We start from the raw sequence: 22,244 nt of genomic DNA, 5'->3' as shown, positions 1-22,244 counted from the left end.
AACAGATGTTTTGGTTTCCTAAATACGATGCGACACGGCGATCTTTGTTATTGATGATTTGCAGTTTACCAGAAGGTACGTTTGTTCCACAAAAGCCTTTGTTTGTGCTGTTGCTGCAGAAACCATCCATACTTTACAAATATGTCATTTCTTTTAATAATAGAGATCGATATCTCATGGACTTTCAAATATAAATATGCAATAAATAAAATAAACGCACGTAAATTAGGTATTTCCAACTTAATTTACTCGAAAATGTATCTATTTATTGTAATTACATGACTTAATCCATAGTCATTATATCTCATAATATTAATATAACATTATTACATTTGTATTATTATTATTATTTTATTTTTATCTTCTTCTAAGTTCACAATTATATGAAATTAATCAGGAAACCACACCCATTATTTTTTTTAAATCTCGATTTCTGTAAATTTAGCAAATTTCTTTGGAAAAATGACACAAACAACTGACATTTGAAAATATTAAGATATATTTGAAATTCATTAAGGTCTTAACAAAATGTAAGAGCAAAAACCCAGATTTTTGACATTTTTAATGAACGATCCATTAAACAAATACATTCTGTCATCATTTACCCTCATGTTGTTACAAACGTGTATACATTTCTTTGTTCTGATGAACACACAGGAAGATATGTTGAACAATGTTTGTAACCACATTTAGGTGAACTATCACTCTAACCTCACTAGTTTTGTCTAACTTTTTGTTTAGGTCTGCATCTGCACTGACACTGTTTATAAACCATTTATTTTTACTGGGCCTTTTCAGAACTGGCTCCTAAGCTCAGGTCTGAGAGCCCTTTTTCAACTTCAGTATCCTCGTCCTCTTCATCGTCATCATCCTCATCTTCTTCTTCCTCTTCATCATCAAAGTCATAGTCCTCCTCGATATCATCGTCATCATATCCCGCTCCACTTTCTACATTTTTCCAATAAGAGCTATAACCTGATGCACCATAGCCGCCGTCATCATCATCAGCGCCACTCTGACGTCCAAATTTATGGGTTCGAGCTATGAAATAAAAAAACAGTCACTATCACATCTCCACACCTTTCAGATAGCGATGATTGAACCAAACAAACTGCAATTTTAGATAAGAGGCAGCACTCACTGGACATGCTCAGATCTTTGGTCTCCTGAGTTTCATGGCCACACTTCGGGCATGGTGGAGCCTTGCCTTTCTCTTGCTTGAAGACTTTGCTGCGGGCATGATCGTCGCAGAAACACGCCTGCAAAGAAGTATTATTATTATTATAATATATTTATTAAAAAAAAAATCAAATATGATATCAAAGATAAAAATCCTTACCTTGCATCGCAGACAAGAATGCTGACCAAGTCGATTACAAGACAAACCTGGAATTGAGGGCGAGAGACGTTAAAAGTCATGGAAAGAAAAAAGGTAAATTATTAAAACCTTTCAAAAAAAAGTTTTACATTTGAAAGTCTCTGCCTCCAGGATCTGACAGCTCGCCTGGTGTTCAAACTGATCGTCCTCGCACAGGAAATTTTGGCAAAAGGAGCAACGGAAAATTCGACCACCTGAATAAAAAGTGTTTATACAAGAAAACAGGTTTGCACTGCTTTCTCCAGCAATATTAATGCAGATTTAATCAACCATAAAACAATTTCCACATGGACAATAGACAATACATTATCAGTTGGCACTTTACCATGTTCCCAAACATTACGGTCACATTCAATGCAGTCTGCATCTGAAAGGGGGCAGGAGCAGGCGTGGGTACTTAAACATTTCCTGCCGTGGCACACCCAGGCTTCACAGAAATCACATATGGCCCCCTAATGGTCACAAACAGTACTGCATTCATTTACCCAGTTAGAATTTGTTTATCTTATCTGACAAAATGTACAATAAACAGTTTGATTAGTTTTTCTGCTTACCACCATCCCCATCCCAGTGCTGTAGACGCCAGGGTGTTTAATGACGCAATCTGAAGACTTCATACATTTAGTTTTTCCTATAAAAAAAAGGAGAAACATTAAATTTATGGCTCATTTCAACAAACACATTGCTGTGCATCCGAAATTTCGTACTGTGACAGTTTGTACTGAATTAAATGCTGTACTTCCTGCTTTTTTACTAAAACAGTATGTGTGAGTGTATACTATATAGTGCAGTATGAATATATTTTGGACATACTTCATCCGCCATGTTTTTATTGTCATGTGACCTGTATGTCCTTTAATCTCAACAACACTGATCATGATTTATTGTTGTTAAACAAGTACACTGAAACTACGAGAAATAAATTAGAGAGCGACCGATACAGATTGTTTTTTTTTTTCAAACCGATATCGATACCATACATTTGGATGCTTAAGTCCCCGATAACCGATATGCTAAAGCGATTTTTATTTACTGTTATACTACTGTTTTTGACACAATTACTACAACACTACTGAATTGTGTCGTCTCCTCAAATGCTGTCCAGTGACCAATTCTCAAAACAGCCACAAGATGGCGGCATTTATCGGTCAATCCGATATTACAAAACCGATATCCGATAATGGGAAAATATCTGGAAACTAGTGTATCAGTATTAATAATAATATCAAATGATATGACGACATATTAAGTGACGTGACACTGACAAAAAAAAGAGCAAAACTCAGATTTAAATCTCGATTATGGATTCATTTAATACAGTTTTAAATAAAATGAAATGCAATTAAAATGTGTGACTGAGTAGAGGTCTGACAAAAACAGGCCTCAGCGAGGTATTTAAAAATCAAATTAAAGTACATCGTGCTGTCAAAGTGTGAAGGTTGAGGCGGGATTCCTGGGATGCGGATATCATACAAAAGAAGTGAGGAATATGTTTAACATTAAACAGCAGCGGTAGCAGTGATGATGAGGCAAGCAGCAGTGATCACAACCACGCCTCTGGTTTCTCATGCCTGCGTCCTGTGTGTCTTCTGGGTGGTGATCAAACAAAAAATGGCAGCGCTGTCAGGAGCACAGATGTCAAGTGCACGCTGCAGGGACCGGTCTAAAGTGATAAGGACTCTGATCTGATTATAAATATGAAGTCTTTCCGAGTCACAGGGCTGAAGTCCAACTCAAGTCACTGCTGTTGGAGTCTAAGTCGAGTCTTAAGTCTTCTTTAATTTTGTCGAGTCGCAAGTCATCATTTTTGGAACTCGAGCCACATCCCTTTTAATTTATTATAGCATGTAAAAAATGTGCGGTTTGTGGGGTGTGTATGTAAATGAGCTGATGAAATGCAAACACTTATAGGTGATCAAATAAGAGTGTCTAAACTTACCACACTGTGCACACATGGGAAGTTTTTGCACGTTGGCACAGAAATAGCAAAAAGCTCTGTTCTTCTGGCGCCTGCATGGCAGAAAAGAAAAAACGAAAAAGTTTGCAATATATTTATCACATATGCAACCATACACAGCAAGACTATATATACATTTTATATGAAGAAGATGCATGTTTACCTTTGACACTTATCACATTCCTGAAAGGAGAGCAGAAAGTTTAGTACATTGGTGAACTATTAAACCCCCTCCCCCATATTAATTCCAAGAATAATCCATTAAATAAACTGAACAAAATGCCATTATAAAACATACTGTTAGGATGGCATTCCTGTAATTTTCAAATTCAATATGAACGCATATTTACCATGGCTGAGTTACACGGATGTTTGGCCACATCGACATTATCTTTGTTGGCTCGAATCTGTTTCTCTCGAACCTTTCGGCTTTCAGCCTTCTTACGAGCGCCAGTCTTCTTCTTAGGCATCGTTCACCTCCAATATCACAAACAAACATTAATATGTGGTGATACATTTACACAATAAACGTCAAGATTCTGCCCATGTGACTCAGATTCTCATCACGCAAGTTAGCGTACATGAGTGAGCTGGCCTCGTGATAAATTATCTTAATGTAAACATCTCAGTTAAGTTAATTTAACAAACACACTTATGTGACACAAAACCATGTAATCGATTGTTTCTGTAATAGCAATCATACCAAGGAAAATATATAATCACGCAGAACACGGGCAGATGGGTTCTCAGCTGATCACAGGATGTGTGTGTAACGACAATTCGTTCCGTACGTAAACTTCCAGGCGCTGTTATTAGTTCCGCTTGCATTCACAACCCGGTCTTTTTTGTGTGTTTGCAGGTTGTTTAAATTCTGCATGTGGCGGTATTACATGGGATGTGTGGTATAATATTATCTACAGGTCAGGTAGATTATATCTGGCAGAATTAGGGGACATGTAGTCCCACCCCATCACAGAGGAGGGCAACACATGGTACTTTGTTTTCGATGTCATCGGGTTGCCAGTTACTTGCATTATTTTAAGTTTCAGACGTTGTGTCTTTTATCAATTTAGGTTATTTTACACTTTTCATATTTAAAACAGATTAGCATCCAAACCTTAATTTAATGCATTTGATATCGAAATCAAGTATCAGTATATAAAAAGGTGCATTTATGAAAAGTAACCATTGTACATGTATGGTGGTTACATTTGTTAAACCATTGTTACTAATTTTCCTAAGGGTGTGATTTTGTTAAACTTATTTTTATATATTTAAATAAGTTTGCTAGTTAATTTATATCCACAAAAAATATTCAACAAAATTATCATGTACAAACAACATGGCACCAAAGTACGTACAATACAATACACCTTAACAATGTAAAGAACAGGCACATACAGTAAGTAGGAAAAATAAATAAATTAATAATTATTAATAATAAATAAAAAAGCTTATCTAAGTCATATTTTAAACTATTATTTTGCATAATAGCGATATATCCGTAAAACATAGAGCTATGTTGCATAGCAACTGTATTTTGTTACGTCAGCGACATTTCATCTATATAATTTTTATCCTCATTATTATTAATAATAATAATGTTGTAAACACTTTTTTATTACTATTAATGTTTTTTTAAATTATAAAACTTTATCTTGTTCCCTTGGAAGCAGAAACACATGACATTATATTTTCCCCAGCGTTTATTTCGCATTAACTGGCAACTCTGTCAGTAGATGGGGGGAGTTGACGTGATGGTGGACCGCGTCTATGATAAGCGGCTTTAAATGGACACAAGAGTTTGACGTTGAGGTGTCTTCATCGCATTGCGCGGTATTTGGACCGGTTGCCAAGTAATGCGTTACTAAACGCACGACACGCATTAAAGGGCAGCAGGGACAAGGACATTTGCCAGCTCTATAAACATGACAATGTCCATAACACAAGCTTGCCAAAGTCTTGCCCTGTCTACATGGCTGCTGTCGTTTTGTTTCGTGCATTTGTTGTGTTTGGACTTCACGGTGGCGGAGAAAGAGGAGTGGTACACCGCGTTTGTCAACATTACTTACCTGGACCCTGTAACATCTGAGATCCGGACAGAGAAGACTGAGTGCGGGAGATACGGGGAACATTCTCCTAAAAAGGATGCCAGGGGATTTGTGTTCATGCCTGCTCTTCTGCAGGACAGACAGGGGTGTGACAGCAATACTAAATTTCCCCTGTCCCATCCCAGCAGTCCATGGATAGCACTGATAGCTGGAGGAAACTGTACATACAGAGATAAGATCAGACATGCAGCCATTCTCAATGCATCTGCTGTGGTCATATTTAATGTGGGCTCCAATGAAACCATCACTATGCCACATCAAGGTAAGAGGACAACATGTGGCCACAATAAAAATACTTACGCTCATGTGTATATTACTTTTCTTTAAAACTGTAAATAATAAAGTTTCTTTGCTTTGGAGCCGTGGAGCTTCAACAAGTTGGAGGCCAATCAATGGCATTACAAAGTCACGTATTATTCAAGCCGGGATGGATAGAAAGACAGAAAGTCATATACTTCTGGGATGAGGGAGAGTAAATTATGATGTGATTTTATTTGTTGGGTGAACTTTTCCTTTAAGGCATCAATACAAAAAGGTAATTTGTTAAGTTTTGGTTGAACGGTTTCTTTAATGTACCACAAAGCTGTCACAATGTGATTTATTGCAGTGATTTTTCTATACCAATGCACCCAGGTGTGTTTATGAGCACTGCTGTTTGCTCCTGTCTTTTATTGGATTTATTCATAGTACCACAGTTGCTGATGTATGCACCCAGATGTTTTTGGTACGTTTTTGTTAGTTTGCTCAAGGAAAACTTACACCACATCCAGTTTTATATAAAATAATAGCTTTTTAAAAGTTTGACAATTAGCATAGATATATGCATAATGCATTTAAATCTCGCAGTCGGTCACTTTAGTTTCTCATTAGATTCAAGGCTGTGAGGTAAACTTAAAGTAAAACACCACCGTTTTTCAATATTTTACTATGTTCTTACCTCAGCTTAGATGATATAATACATACCTATCTTTATTCAATGTGTGCACTTAATCTTTGTACAGCGCCTTGTGAATGTGTTAGCATTTAGCCTAGCCCCATTCATTCCTATGGCTCCAAACAGGGATGAATTTAGAAGCCACCATTAACACTTCCATGTTTTCCCTATTTAAAGACTGTTACATGAGTAATAACACAAGTATGGTGGCACAAAATAAAACTTTTGTTTGGAGACATAGGAATGAATGGGGCTTGGCTAAATGCTAACATATTCAAGAAGTGCTGTTCAAAGATTAAAAGTGCAAGAAAAAAGATAGGTATGTATTAATTCATCTAAGTTGAGGTAAAGTAAAATATTGAAAAACTGTTGTGTTTTCAATTCCAGTGTTATGGATGTGACATTTTTAGTCAAAAATTTAAATCTATTTCTTAGATAATGTTTTTATTACCAATATATTAAACCAGCTGTTTGTATTTTCATATGCATTTTCCTAAATCCTTGCCGATGATAGAGTCATCAGAGAAATATCAGTCACTTTAGCCAACTCGTAAAAACGTACTAATTCTCGTAAGATCAGGCTGGTACTTAAGCTTTCCTATGGAAAAGTTTTTCAATTTTTTTTGAAAAACTTTAACCAAGACCTTGCATTGGTACTTAAAGGGGTCATATTATGAGATTTTTTTTAAGATGTAAAATAAATCTTTGGGGTCTCCGGAGTGCGTATGGGAAGTTTTATCTCAAAATACCCCTCAGATAATTTATTATAACATGTTTAAATTGCCACTTTGTAGGCCTTGGCAAAAGTGTGCCGTTTTTGGGTGTGTCCTTTAAAATGCAAATGAGCTGATGAAATGCAAACACAGATCGCAACGATGGTGGTTTGTTGCAATTGAAACTCATTTTTTTACAATTGAAACTCAATTATGCTGTCGATTTATTTATTTTTTCATATAATTTGTATAAAATTGCTCTAAATGCTATTGGCTATTTTAAAAAGGGGAGAGGTCACTCAACATAATAACTTCCTGTATCAGTAGAAATAACGTCAACACATCAAACAAAACTTCGCATTTCAAAGCACTTTAGCGGAAGTTTAAAAAACTGTTTACCTAAATAAATATATATATATATTTATATATAAATGTATATATATAAATATTTATTCACTCTCATATTGTTATGAGTCTCTTTCTTCTTCTGAACACAAAATTAGAGAATTGAATAACAATATTAGTACATTATGACTTACCAAAATCCAGAAAGTGTTGTTTCTTTTGTGGGCAGGTAGGTCGAGAGCCCAGCTTGAAGATTTGTTTATTTGCTATAGTGGCACTGATGTAACTCTCTCAGATGTTAATGTTTAACTTCCTTTGAAAGGGTTTAACACACTTGATCATCTGTACGCACAAACCTGGCTGTATTTCAGCTCAATCCAGCTGGCAGCAATTGAACGTGCAGTGACTGGGTTTCTAGGTACAAACAGAAAGTCCAAAGTCCAGGAAGCCCGAGCTTAGCCAAGTTGTGTGAGTCTTTGGTTTGATATGATAAAACATTATTACCTCTCATGTGTTTACCCACTAACACATGTTACAGAACCGTACATTGCCAACATAATCATAGAGGCGGTACTGTACACTTCTCTTAAAACGAACAAAGTATGCCTTAATAAAGTTAACATTTTCTTAAATTTAAGAAAAAAAAATATATTTGACATTTATCCATATTGCTGAAGTTTGCTTGAGTTAGTTTTGGCTAATGTAGCAGCAGCTTAACTTTAAGATCATGTAAATGGATAGAAGGGATAACAGGTCTGCTAGGTGGTTGCTATGGTGCTCTAAAGTGGTTGCTAGGCATATGCTATGGTATTGTGTTATTAGTTATATGTTTGCTTGGGTATTGATTGCAGTTGCCAGGCTGTTTTGGCCGATTTGGAAAAGTTTTTTCTAAAGATTATATTTCAGGTCGCTAAAGACCCAAATATGTAGTAATGATTTATGCATTTGTCAGACACTTTTATCTAAAGCGACTTTGTGCATTACAAGGTATATATATTTATCCAATGTTCAAACCCATGACCTTGATTTGTAAAGGTCTTTAAGGGATGATCATACATGTGATAGAGCTGATGTTATGGTGATGTAACACACACAGGCTTTGGTCACAGCTAGGGATGGATGTCTCAGGTTGCACAGTGTGAGAGGGGAGCAGCTCTATTTTTAATATCAGCACAGACACTACTAAAGCAGTGCAGTCACAGTGAATCATAAAGAGAATCTTAAAGACACAAATCTACTGAATCTCTAGTGAAATTACAGTTCTGGAGTCTGTTTGTCTATCTGTCTATCTACAGTCTCCTTGTAACAATCTGTCTGTCTGTCTATCTGTCTGTCTGTCTGTCTGTCTGTCTGTCTACGTGTGTGTGTGTGTGTGTGTGTGTGTGTGTGTGTGTGTGTGCGTGCGTGCGTGCGGCCGGGTAATTATCACGTTGGGGGGACCAATTGTCCCCACAAAGATAGGAATACCAGTGTTTTTGTGACCTTGTGGGGACATTTTGATGTCCCCATGAGGAAACAAGCTAATAAATCAAACAGAATGATGTTTCTTGAAAATCTAAGGTATCAGACAGTTTCCTGTGATGGTTGGGGTTAGGGAATGGGGCAGGTAAGGGGAATAGAATATACAGTTTGTACAGAATAAAATGCATTATGTCTATGGAATGTCCCCAAAAAACATGGAAACCAGAATGTGCGTGCGTGTGTGTGTGTGTGTGTGTGTGTCTGTGTCTGTGTCTGTGTCTGTGTCTGTGTCTGTGTTTGTCTGTCTATCTATGTGTTTGACTGTCTATATCTCTGTCTGTCTATCCACAAAATCTGTCAGTCTGTAACAGTCTGTCTTTTTGACTGTATATCCACACTTTGTCTGTCTTTCTGTTTGCTTGCTTGTCTGTTTGTTTGTTTGACTGACTGTCTGTCTGTCTGTCTGTCTGTTTGTTTGTTTGACTGTCTGTCTGTCTGTCTGTCTATTGACATTGTTTGTCTGTCTGTTTATTGACATTGTTTGTCTGTCTGTTTATTGACATTGTTTGTCTGTCTGTCTGTCTGTTTGTTTGACTGTCTGTCTGTCTGTCTCTGTCTGTCTGTCTGAATGTTCTGTCTGTCTGTCTGCCTGTTTGTTTGACTGTCTGTTTGTTTGTTTGTTTGACTGTCTGTCTATTGACATTGTTTGTCCATCTGTCTGTCTGTTTGTTTGTTTGACTGTCTGTTTGTTTGTTTGTTTGACTGTCTGTCTATTGACATTGTTTGTCTGTCTGTCTGTTTGTTTGTTTGACTGTTTGTTTGTTTGTTTGTTTGTTTGTTTGACTGTCTGTCTGTCTATTGACTCTGTCTGTCTGTCTGTCTGTCTGTTTGTTTGTTTGTTTGTTTGTTTGTTTGTTTGTTTGACTGTCTGTCTGTCTATTGACTTTGTCTGTCTGTCTGTTTGTTTGTTTGACTGTCTGTCTGTCTGTCTGTCTGTCTGAATGTTCTGTCTGTCTGTCTGTTTGTTTGTTTGTTTGACTGTCTGTCTGTCTGTCTGTCTTTTGACTTTGTCTGTCTGTTTGTTTGTTTGACTGTCTGTCTGTCTGTCTGTCTGTCTGAATGTTCTGTCTGTCTGTCTGTCTGTCTGTTTGTTTGTTTGTTTGTTTGTTTGTTTGACTGTCTGTCTGTTGACTTTGTCTGTCTGTTTGTTTGTTTGTTTGTTTGACTGTTTGTTTGTTTGTTTGTTTGACTGTCTGTCTGTCTATTGACTTTGTCTGTCTGTCTGTTTGTTTGTTTGACTGTCTGTCTGTCTGTCTGAATGTTCTGTCTGTCTGTCTGTTTGTTTGTTTGTTTGACTGTCTGTCTGTCTGTCTGTCTTTTGACTTTGTCTGTCTGTCTGTTTGTTTGTTTGTTTGACTGTCTGTCTGTCTGTCTGTCTGTCTGTCTGTCTGTCTGTCTGTCTGTCTGTCTGTCTGTCTGTCTGTCTTTTTGTTTGTTTGTTTGTTTGTTTGACTGTCTGTCTGTTGACTTTGTTTGTCTGTTTGTTTGTTTGTTTGTTTGACTGTTTGTTTGTTTGTTTGACTGTCTGTCTGTCTATTGACTTTGTCTTTCTGTCTGTCTGTCTGTCTGTCTGTCTGTTTGTTTGTTTGACTGTCTGTCTGTCTATCTACACTATATGTCTATCTGTCTGTTTGACTGTCTGTCTGTCTACTGACACTGTCTGTCTGTCTGTCTGTCTGTCTGTCTGTAACAGTCTGTCTGTTTGACTGTATATCTACACTATCTGACTGTCTATTTGTATATCTACACTATCTGTTTGTCTGTCTGTCTGCTGGCACTGTTTGTCTGTCTGTCTGTAACAGTTTGTCTGTCTGTCTGTAACTGTCTGTCTGTCTGTCTGTCTGTCTGTCAACAATATCTGTCTTGTCTTTAACAGTCTGTCTGACTCTCTGTGTGTTTGACTGTATGTCTGTCTATTTGACTATCTTTCTATTGGTCAGTCTGTCTGTCTGACTGTCTGTCTGTCTTTCTGTGTGTTTGACTATCTATCTGCCTGTCTGTATATCTACACCATCTGTCTGTCTGTAACAGTCTGTCTGTTTGACTGTCTGTGTGTTTTACTAGCTATCTGTCTGTCTGTGTGTTTGACTGTATGTCTGTCTTTTTGACTATCCATCTGTCGGTCTGTCTATTTACACTTCCTGTCTCTCTGTTTGAGTATCTGTAGAGGCCAAAATATGTTATAATATGTGTTTTTCACTTTGACCATTGTGTGGCGCTGTGATCATTACATTTAGCATATAAGTTGCCTTCCTACTGTGAAAGTCAAGTGGTTTGACCAGGAAGGGCAAAATATTTTTGACCGCAACAGCGCAAAATGATGTACTATGTAATTTTCCCTCACTGTATTTATTCTTGATACCAAATTGGACATTATATGTGTTGGTGTTATGTGGAGCAATTAAAATAATGTATGATGATGCAACAGAAGAATGAACTTCTCGTTTTTTCATGAAGATGTATAGTGAGAGGTAAACATCAATGCAAGAGAGCGCATCAACCTAATTATAACGGGATCGAATAACCCAGTAGCTTGAAGTATTAGATTTAGCTCCTGTCTGTATCTGGTATCTGTCTGTATATACTGTCTGTCTGACTGTCTGTTTACTGTCTATCTATCTGTATCAATCTATTGATCTCTCTATCTATCCAGCCCTATCTATCCCCTAGCCACCATTCAAATCATCATAGCAACAAGCCCATAAGACAAGATTTCATTTGAGTTCATCTTGACTTCATCGGAGACGTCCCTTGTACCTTCAGGTAGCGGTGATGTGGTGGCTATCATGATCCCTGAGTCCAAAGGTCGTGAGATCATGGCCCTGCTGGAGAAGAACATCACTGTGGTGATGCACATCAGCATCGGGACGCGAAACCTGCAGAAGTACGTCAGTCGAACCTCCGTGGTGTTCGTCTCCATCTCCTTTATCGTCCTCATGATCATCTCGCTGGCCTGGCTGGTCTTCTACTACATCCAGAGGTTCAGATACGCCAACGCGCGAGACCGCAACCAGGTGATGTCTCTCTGGGATGGGTGCCCGGATGTGTCTGATTTACATCGCCTGTCATTTCTTTATAAATATACCGCCGGTGATTGTCTTTCTATTGTTTGTGTAGAGATCTGATGTAGCTCATTTGATGTCTTTTCCAGAGACGATTGGGAGACGCTGCAAAAAAGGCCATAAGCAAGTTGCAAGTACGGACCATCAGGAAGGGAGACAAGGTGTGTATTAGTTTGACTCGGAAGTCAACACAATGTGCCTGGTGTTAAATCTCACAATCATTAAATGTAACACTTCGGCCTTTTCTAGGAAACCGAGTCTGACTTTGACAATTGTGCCGTGTGTATTGAAGACTACAAGCCTAATGATGTTGTGAGGACACTGCCGTGTCGGTGAGATTTCAGACTGCCATTCAACAATTTAAAGTCGTTTTTCCATACAATGTTGTTTTAACTGCCCTGCAATGTTTTTGCTAGCCACGTGTTTCATAAGAACTGTGTAGACCCTTGGCTTCAAGACCACAGAACCTGCCCCATGTGCAAAATGAACATCCTCAAGGCCTTGGGCATCCAGGTAAGACCCGGATACTACCCGTAGACCTCGGCATGAGACCTTGCGTAACATTCTGTGAGTGTTTTTGTTATTTACATCTAAACAGCTCGATACAGACTGTTATGATGACATCCCTCAAGACTATGAGTCATTCGGTGGTCCGCCCACCAATCCGGTGACGGGGGCCAGTGAGGTCACAGTAGGTGAGAATTCAGTGGTCTTGGATCCAGCTGTAAGAACAATAGGCCTTTCACACATGTACCATGAGATTGACTCCTTTCAGCAGATGGGAGAAAGCAGTGAGTATCCAGATATGAATGTGTTATCAATATGAGTAAACAACATTTTAGTTTGGTTACAGAGAGATATCATAGGAATCGAGAGCACAATCTGTTCTTGTTCTCGGTTTCAGCTTTAATCTCTGCTTTTCTGGTTGTGTACACTTGCCGGGCTTCACAAACATGAATGCCATCCTAAGTGTATATGACTTTTTTTGTTTAGCCAAACACATTTAGAGTTAAATTAAATTAAATAATATCCTGGCTCTTCCTAGCTTTGGCATTGAATAGTAACCGATTTTTTAAGGAGAAAAAGCTATCTAAACGACTCTAATGGGTTAAAATATGTGTTTAAAGGTGCCATAGCATGTAAAACATCGATGAATAATAAGAGTTCTGTACATAGATGACATTGTGAGCCTCAAACACGATTGTTTCTTCCTTTTTATGTAAACCTCATGCATGCAAAAAAAATGGCTGGAAAACGAATCTCAACATAACACCGACTGTGACGTTACAGTCCAGATGTACGCCCCAACATTAAATTACACATTAAATTAATTACAATGTTGTTACAATGCTAAAAACAAAGTTGTGACTGCAGAGTTAGCGTTATATGCTAGTTATTGCTATATGCTAGTGTTTAGGCTGAAGTTCTACTATTGATGTTACAGTTACGTTTTGCAGGTCCATACTGAAAAAAACACAAACTTACCACTCAGAAACGTCCATTAACAATCTCCAAACAATTGATTTATTCATCAAAATCTGTATCTTCATAAGATCTGTTTACACACACACAGAGCTACTGAAGGAGCTGCTTTGAGAAACAGCCAATCAGAGCAGAGCTCAACATTATTATTCATGACCCTTTAGAATAAGGTAATAATAGACCATTTCATTCTAAGGGCAAATTCATGGATCATTTTTTCACTTTACTTCTAGCTTTACGGATCGATACATTGCGTTCAAATGTGAACATATCTAGATCAAATATGGCGGCATGCCAGCTTCAAAATGATCAATGGTTCTCACGAGTTTCGTAACTAGTTGTCATATACGTCATGACGAAACGCACATTCATAAACTTGTTAGAACCACACTGCAAAAAATGACTTTCTTATTTTGTCTTGTTTTCAGTGTAAATATCTAAAAATTCTTAAATCAAGATGTATTTTCTTCATGAGCAGAAAATAGTCTAGTTTTTAGACAAAACATATCAAATTTAATTTGTGCTTAAAACAAGCAAAAAAAATAAGCAAATGGAAAAATATTTTTTTTTTTTCTTGAATTTACTTAATACAAGGAAAAATTCGCAAAAAATGTCTAACACTGCAAAAAATGATTTTCAAGAAAAACAATTCTTAGTATTTTTGCCTTGTTTTTAGTAAAACTTTCTAAAAATTCTTAAATTAAGATACTTTTTCTTTATGAGAAAAACGACCCAAGAAAATAAGTCTAGTTTAGTCCAAAAATATCAAATTTATTATTGAATTTTTCTTGAATTTAGTGTTTAAGAAAATTTTTCAAGATTTTTTTGCTTACCCCATTGGCAGATTTTTTGCTTGTTTTATGCACAAACTCACTTTAATTTGATATTTTTGTACTAAAAACTAGACTTATTTTTTTTTGGGTCATTTTGCTCATCAAGAAAAAGCATCTTAATTTTTTGCAGTGTATTTCATTGGCAGATTTTTTATACTTGTTTTGAGCACAATTTCGCTTAAATATTATTTGTTTTGTCTAAAAACTAGACTTATTTTCTGCTTAAGAAAACACATGTTTATTTAAGAATCAGCTTCGGTCAGCTTCGAAAAAGGTGTTATTCAATTACACTTGTTCTTTATTTTGCTTTTTATCAGAAATATACTACGCTAAAACAACTATGTTGTTATTGATTCTTTGCGGAAGTTTACCGGAAGTTTTCGTTTCACAAAAGCGGTTTGTTTATGTTGTTACTGCTGAACTTGTCTGTACACCTGGGATGGCATTAAGGTCAGTAAACTATGGGGTCATTAACATTTTTCGGTTTGTGCTGTGTCAGCTTAAATCACATGATGATATCAAGTCAACACGATATCGAAATAGAGCCTGTAAACTTTCTTATGACATGTCAAGGTTCATCCTTCATGTCGTTTCACAGAAAAACTGTCTTTGTAATCTTATCAAAATGTAATAATTTGCTTTACCTATCTACTGATGTTTTCCAACCCTCCGTTTGGTTCCTTAGGTGAACAGCAGCCCTCTGTGAGTCACCAATCAGACACGTCCCTCATTATGCCTGTGGAGATGATCCGGTCTGACGTGGACCTTCAGCCTGAAACAGAACTTGAAGACGTGAAGTCTTGAGGGGTCGCCTCCACGCGAATAAACTCTCTGTGCCATAAATGGAACGGGTCTGGAGCAAAAAATATTGAAAGTGATTTAAACTAATATCTGACACTATGAACTCTTGTATTTTGCTCGGTTACCTCGTGTTGATGGAAAAGCCTGTCCCTATTTGTATGTTTGTATTATGGAAATTTCAACAGTTTCAGCTTCCCTATGGGACCACTGCTGATATACATAGGATATTTCACGATATACAGAGACCTAACGTGTAGATTTATGCGGCCAACTACGTGTGCTTTGAATGGAATGTTTGAACCAACGCTGGGTTGAAAATGACAACAAACCTCAGCATTGGTCTGGGCGGTAGAGTCTTTTATGTGTTATGTGAACTAGAACCATCTTTTGTGAAAGTTCTAGTTTATAATAGTGTTGTCTCACGGGTAGCTGTGCCAGTTTTTTTAACAGTTGACCTGAGTAGCTAGAAATAACCGTGATTGAAGTCATTGTGAACTATGTAGTACTGAATTGTGGAGTTAAACCGTAAATTTTTTTTCCACATTTCCGTGTTCAGGATTATTTGGGCGGGACTAAGACGGTGGCTCAATGATGCACTGAAGCCATCAAGCATGGCCCCGCCCCTAACACCATCGCAAGCATCTACTCAGATTGTAGCGGTATTTGAAAGTTGAGAGAGATGGCAGCTTTCCCGCAGTGGGCGTGGTTTCAGAGTTGCCAATGGACACGCCCCCAGCGTTAGAGTGCTGAGAATATTGTCTATTTTTCCTAGATTTTGATAACTTGGAAATAAATATTTTTGCGTTAAAGGTACAATTTTTAAGATATTTCCAGTTAAATATCCAAAATCCACTAGTCCGGTGTTATGTATTTTGTCCAGCTGATTACTAACAATATCTATAATGTTTTTATCTACTTGTAAATTATGAGAAAATTGCTGCCCTAAACAGTGACACGGGGCAGTCGCCTGTAAATGACGTTAATATCTACGTTACCCTTTGTTACCGTCTTTACTGACGTAAAAACCACATGACAACCGTGTCATGGACAAATGCGGAAGTAATAGCGTCTGTCGGCCACTCGCTTTTTTTATGGTAAGTTTTTTTCATCTGAACACTTAATTCTGTGTTGTGTTAACAAACCATCGTATTGGACTAATACTGTAACATCTATGACTAACAATTGCGTTTTGAACATTACATGAAATCTTACATAATGAAAAAAACGATGTCATCAAAAACAACATTATAAAACTTGATTACTTTACCTCATGTGTAACATGATTTCTCGTTCCCATCTGATTGATGGGCATCAGCGTTTGAGTAAAAGACAACAAATCCCATCAGTCCACGCTGCTTAAGAGCATCATTAATCTACGGCATTGTTATTGATTTGATCTGGCGCCATCTAGCAGCACGGATTATACAAATTGCATCTTTAATATAACTCAGCGGCTGGGTTTGTCCCTTTTTGAACCAACGCTGGGTTAAAAATGACAACAAACCTCAGCATTGGTCTGGGCGGTAGAGTCTGTTATGTGTTATGTATGTAATGTGTTATCAATCAATTAGCTGGATACACACTTGTGTAGAGTATTTTTGCCAAAGTTAACATTCCTCCTTTGAGTGCTTTATCCTGTTTGTACACAAACAGATGTTAATATAAATGCCAAGCAGATTATATAAGCAAATGTATAAACTTTTCATAAACAAAACTGTACATTTCTGTTATAAACATTATCTTGTGTGGCATGAGGGCAGTACTAAACAGAAGCACGCTTAAGAACAATGCCGTGTTGTTGAGGCCATAGCAAAGACAGCTTGATATTTAATAGCATCGGATGTTTATGCCTCGTGGTGTGGTTGCATGGTGTTTCTTTGGTCCAAAGTATCAAACTGAGAAACTGTTGGCATCAGTGTTACTTGTTTACGGTTATTGCTTTTGGCTTGGAATGGGATACTACAATACTACTACTAACTGTGACTGTGCAAAAGTTTGTATCCCATAATGCATTGCAACCAACTTGACATTCCATTTCCAAAGTGAATAACTGGAAATTACATCAGCCAGGTATTTGTCACTCCTAAAACTTGCTGTTTTATTATCCGAGGCATAACAAAGAGAAGATGTTAGGCTTGGGTGTTACAATTTAAAGTGTAGGCCTATTAATAATATTCACGCCTTATTCAGTCCACCACCATGTTGATTACAAACCGATGAAATCGATGCTGTGAGGGATAGAGCGTGCGCTTCAAACCCAATGTTTTGTACCAGGATGATGGTCATTAAGCCATGAAAACACAACAAATACATCATTTTGCAAATTTCCACAGGACAAAGAACCTCAGAAATCATGGATTGGTAAAGGGACACTCCACTTTTTTGGAAAAATGCTCATTTTCCAGCTCCCCTAGAGTTAAACATTTGATTTTTATCGTTTTGGAATCCATTCAGCTGATCTCCGGGTCTGGCACTAGCACTTTTTGCATAGCTTAGCATAATCCTCTGATGGCTACTTCCAGCAGGATAATGCACCATGTCATAAAGCACGAATAATTTCAAATTGGTTTCTTGAACATGACAATGAGTTCACTGTACTAAAATGGCCCACACAGTCACCAGATCTCAACCAGATAGAGCATCTTTGGGATGTGGTGGAACGGGAGTTTCGTGCCCTGGATGTGCATCCCACAAATCTCCATCAACTGCAAGATGCTATCCTATCAATATGGGCCAACATTTCTAAAGAATGGCAGTTCTGAAGGCGAAAGGGGTCAAACACAGTATTAGTATGGTGTTCCTAATAATCCTTTAGGTGAGTGTATGTACACAATGCTCTATCCTAAATTAGCTCATATGTCTCTTCGAATTTTAACAATCCTTGATTTCTGGGGTTCTTTGTCCGGTGGAAATGTGTAAATTGATGTATTATCTATATTTTGATGGCTGAATGACTAACATCCTGATACAAAATAATAGGTTTAAAGCGCTCGCTCTGGACTTCCAACTCTCACAGCCTCGGTTTGGAAACAACATGGCGGCGTACTCAATATGGCTGTATAAACGTGTTTAGCTTTTTGATTTACCCATAATGCATTTTGCTCTCTCAGAAGATTATAAGATTGAAATTTGTCTGAAAGTTTAAAGCACACTGATATTAGTAAAGAGTAAATGGTTGTTAATTTTGTATTTCGCCTAATGGAAAGCGTCTGCTGAATAACTATTTTAATATAAATGGATTTATTTTTTTAGAAAAATCAACAGATGACATAAAGTAAGATATAGATTGAACTTACAGGCCTTTTAATATATTTATTTCCATTTCTTTGTTTCGTGTATTTCTCTTCCATTCTTTCAATTTTTTTGTGATAAGGAGTTTACACGGTCTCAGTTTCTGCAAACTGTCAGTGGACACAAGAGAATGTTTAATCATTTTTTTGCATTATAATGCATTTACACATTGCAAAATATTTCCGGCGTTAGGCATACTTGCATATTCTAATTTGCACATTTAAGTGTATAAGATATTGCTTTATGGATGCTCTTTATTTAAGTAGGCTACTTAATACAATGAATGTAAAAGTATTGGGTACCCAGTGCTTCTATCAACTTAGAAAATGTGAAAAATATCAACCCAGTAACTTAGTTTTGGTAAACCATTCTTTGCAAGCGTGTGAAAAAATAGCTCATTGAAATCTGGCTCCCCTTGTGATGTCAGAAGGGGATAATAACACCCCTTAATCTGCATTATCCAACCAGAGCACTGCCATTTAGTGTAGAGAGAGAGAGAGAGAGAGAGAGAGAGAAAGTAAGTGACAGCACAATTGAGTTTCAATTTCAACAAACCACCATCATGGAAATCAGTGTTTGCATTTCATTTGCTCATTTGCATTTAAAAGGACACACCCAAAATCTGCACATTTTTGCACACACCTACAAAGTACTCATGCTTCCTGCTTGATTCAAAATCAGAACAGGTTAAGGGTGAGTAAATAATGAAATAATTTTCATTTTTGGGTAAACTATCCCTTAATGCAGTGATTTCCAATATTGGTCCTGATGTACCCCTTCCCAGAATCCTTTAGATGTCTCCTCATTTAAATCAACTATTCTGGAAGAAGGCTGATAAAATGAATCAGGTGTTTTAATTAAAGATATATCTAAAATCTTCTGGGAGGAGGTGCAGGAGGGCCAACATTCAGACATAGCACAAACAATGTGAGTTTATTGGGCACTGTCGGTCTTATTTGATGTCCTATCTATGTAGACCATCTAGGAGTGAAGCAAGGCTTCAAGGGCACATATTATGCAAAATCTATTTTTACAAGATGTTTGGACATAAATGTAAATGCCAGTGTGTGAACACAACAACACTACAATGGAAAAGAAATCCAACCTCTCATTATTTTTTAAATCCCCATTAACTCTTTCCCCACCAGCCATAATTTTTCATGATTTTCACAAAGGTTTTATGCCTTCCAGAAAATGTTCTTCTTTAAACATACAATATATCAAATGAAAGAACAGACCCTCTGCTTTCAAGCAAAAAAAAAGTTTTATCCTACCTTCATTAGTTCTCTTTTATCACGTCTCAAATATGGGTATGTTTCTACAAAAAGACAAAATTTTAAGCAAAAAGCTGAGATAATTGCATTTTTGATAGAGATCAGATGCAGAATGACCATAAAAAAATACATTTAATTTTTTGACAAAATTATTACATTCAATTGAATTTGTGCTTAAAAAAGCAACAAAAAATCTGCCAATGGGGTAATTGAGTGTTTAAGAAAAAAATGTAACTATATTTTTTTCTTACCCCATTGGCAGATTTTTTATTTTTTGCTTGTTTTAGGCACAAATTCAAGTAAATGTGATATTTTTGTCTAAAAACTAGATTTATTTTCTTGGGGCATTTCGCTTATTAAGAAAATGCATCTTGATTTAAGAATTTTTTTATACTTTTATGTACTGAAAACAAGACAAAAATACTAGATAACGAAGTAATTTTTTGCAGTGTAAATGTGTAATGTGTTATATATTATATAATAAATATAATATAAATATACTACTAGACTGTAACAAACAAATGCGCTCAGTGTCTGCTGGTAAGGGAGTGAGGAGCTGTAGTTTATTTGCATTTAAAAGTATACACATGCGCCTTAATGCTCCCGAATAGGGGCATTTTGGACATGCTATAGCAAATGATCTGTGGTGTATCTTGAGCCAAAACTTCACAGACACATTCAAGGCACACCTGAGACTTATATTACATCTTGTAAAAATAGGCACAATATTTGCTCTTTAATGTTATTGCTCTGTTTCAGACATGGCAAAAAACCAATGACAGTGTCGGTTTATTGGTCACTGCCTGTCCTGTTTAATGTCCTATCTATCTAGATCATCAGTTTATTAAAGGGGTCATACTTCCATAGTTCATACTTCCTTTAATTCTTAGTTTTTCCGGAGCTGCGTTTTTTGCATCAAAAACACAACATCCTCTTTTGATCCCTAAAGACTTTTTATTTGGATACAAGGAGGGGAGCTCATGAAATGGACAATGACTTAATAGAGAACTCAATAGATAATGTTTTTTGTTTTAATGTTTTGATTCACATCAGTATTTGTTCTGATATGACCCCTTTAAAAAAGGAACAGATTATTTCTAATATTAGACAGTATTGTCAGGAGCATTGTGTTTGTTTACCTGTACTTTATCTTGTTAAATAAATCTGTGAATGGTTTGTCGTACACTGGACCTGATAGGCTTGATGTAAAGATGGTTTTATCAAGCACATTATTTATTTTTATTTATTTTTTGCAGAAGATTTAGCATTTTGGGGATACTCTTCGATAAAGTTTTTTGACCCTTTTTTCATTAGGTTGTCATTAAATATTGTAGTAAAAGTTTCCTTTATCAATAAAAAATATGTATGTCATCTATTTTGTTGAAAGGCACTGTCCTCAATAACTTCAAAATACCATTCAAATACCAAGCTCTGGCAGTATTGGTTTCATCTCTTTGCCTTTTCTAAACATTATATCACGTACTTCTGTGTGGGCAGAATAGGTTATTTTTGGATATAACAATACACCAAATCACTTTATCTCACTCCAGAGGAAGCACAATCTGTTTTGATAATCTAGACAGAGGAAATGTTCACGCCCCCATTGAAATTTATGAAGGGTGGACACTATCAGTTTAATTGTCAGTTATTATTGGGTTGTATCCACAGTATTGCTGTTTTGTTTAGGAGTACAATTTAAGCGTAGATATACAAATAAAATGCAGCACAAATCACTTTTTGCATACGTTTTTAAGTGTTATGAATCAGCTAAGAGAGGAGGATACAAACAACAACCACCTTGTGTACAGTAGGTTTACCAAGCAGTTGCTTTTAACACTTGCCTGTAAAACATTTGTCAAGGTTAATCTGTAGTTCATTAAATGTGTAAACTGTAAACATTTGTTCCAGTCCATCTTTTCCTAAAGCAAACATGTATAGTTGTTGTCCAAATAATGTTACTATTCATTAACTCGATACAGCCGGATTCATTTTCTATGTATGTGCAATTGTAAATGTGTATTTTTGCACACCCCAATCCGGATACAATTGCATTGATTCAGCTTCGTCGTATAAGAGGGGACAGCAAGAATCTTTACTATTACTGACACTTTTTAAGTGATTTGAAAAAGTGCAAAGTTTTACATTTAGTTTGTTAATTGCCTTAGCACACAGACACACAGTTATATGTGTAAAGAAAGAGAATATAGTAGAGGACTCAGGACATATCCTTGTGGTACTCCTGTACCTTGGAGGTGGCCTGGCTCACTTTCACTAGAGGAAGTTCAAAACCTAATTTAGACCAAGGTCCCTGATTTACATTTCACTAGTTGTAACTCTGTATGTAACAAATGAATATCTTGAAATTAAAGGTGTATTTTATGCACTTTCAGAATAAAAGGTATACGAAGGTGAAAAAGTTGTCACTAGGGTGGTACCTTTACATGTTGGTACCTCTAAGGTGCACGATGGGACCTTGGAGGTAAATATCTGTACGTAAATGGAACATATTAGGACTTTTTTAAAAGGTACCGTCTCAATGACA

At 36.7% G+C, this 22,244-nt stretch overlaps 2 protein-coding genes across 2 annotated transcripts; one reads left to right on the top strand and one right to left on the bottom strand.

Moving 5' to 3' along the window:
- Positions 1-688: 688 nt before the first annotated feature.
- Positions 689-4,203, bottom strand: znf330 (zinc finger protein 330). The gene is made up of 10 exons (XM_065295246.2): positions 4,039-4,203; positions 3,686-3,812; positions 3,499-3,518; positions 3,318-3,388; positions 1,933-2,009; positions 1,704-1,830; positions 1,468-1,572; positions 1,340-1,386; positions 1,142-1,259; positions 689-1,041 (listed from the first exon to the last, which is right to left on the bottom strand). The coding sequence occupies exons 2-10, from the start codon at positions 3,803-3,805 to the stop codon at positions 782-784; spliced, it is 945 nt and encodes a 314-aa protein (XP_065151318.1). The 5' UTR covers positions 3,806-3,812; positions 4,039-4,203; the 3' UTR covers positions 689-781.
- Positions 4,204-4,778: 575 nt separating this feature from the next.
- On the top strand, positions 4,779-22,020 carry rnf150a (ring finger protein 150a). The gene is made up of 7 exons (XM_065295236.2): positions 4,779-5,708; positions 11,723-11,973; positions 12,111-12,182; positions 12,271-12,353; positions 12,438-12,534; positions 12,620-12,812; positions 15,022-22,020. The coding sequence occupies exons 1-7, from the start codon at positions 5,264-5,266 to the stop codon at positions 15,138-15,140; spliced, it is 1,260 nt and encodes a 419-aa protein (XP_065151308.2). The 5' UTR covers positions 4,779-5,263; the 3' UTR covers positions 15,141-22,020.
- The last annotated feature ends 224 nt before the right edge of the window (positions 22,021-22,244 follow it).

The sequence above is a fragment of the Paramisgurnus dabryanus genome, chromosome 4 (assembly GCF_030506205.2).
Source record: "Paramisgurnus dabryanus chromosome 4, PD_genome_1.1, whole genome shotgun sequence".
Taxonomy (NCBI): domain Eukaryota; kingdom Metazoa; phylum Chordata; class Actinopteri; order Cypriniformes; family Cobitidae; genus Paramisgurnus; species Paramisgurnus dabryanus.
Note: the sequence above shows the minus strand (reverse complement) of the source record. Positions and strands in the feature narration are given on the sequence as shown.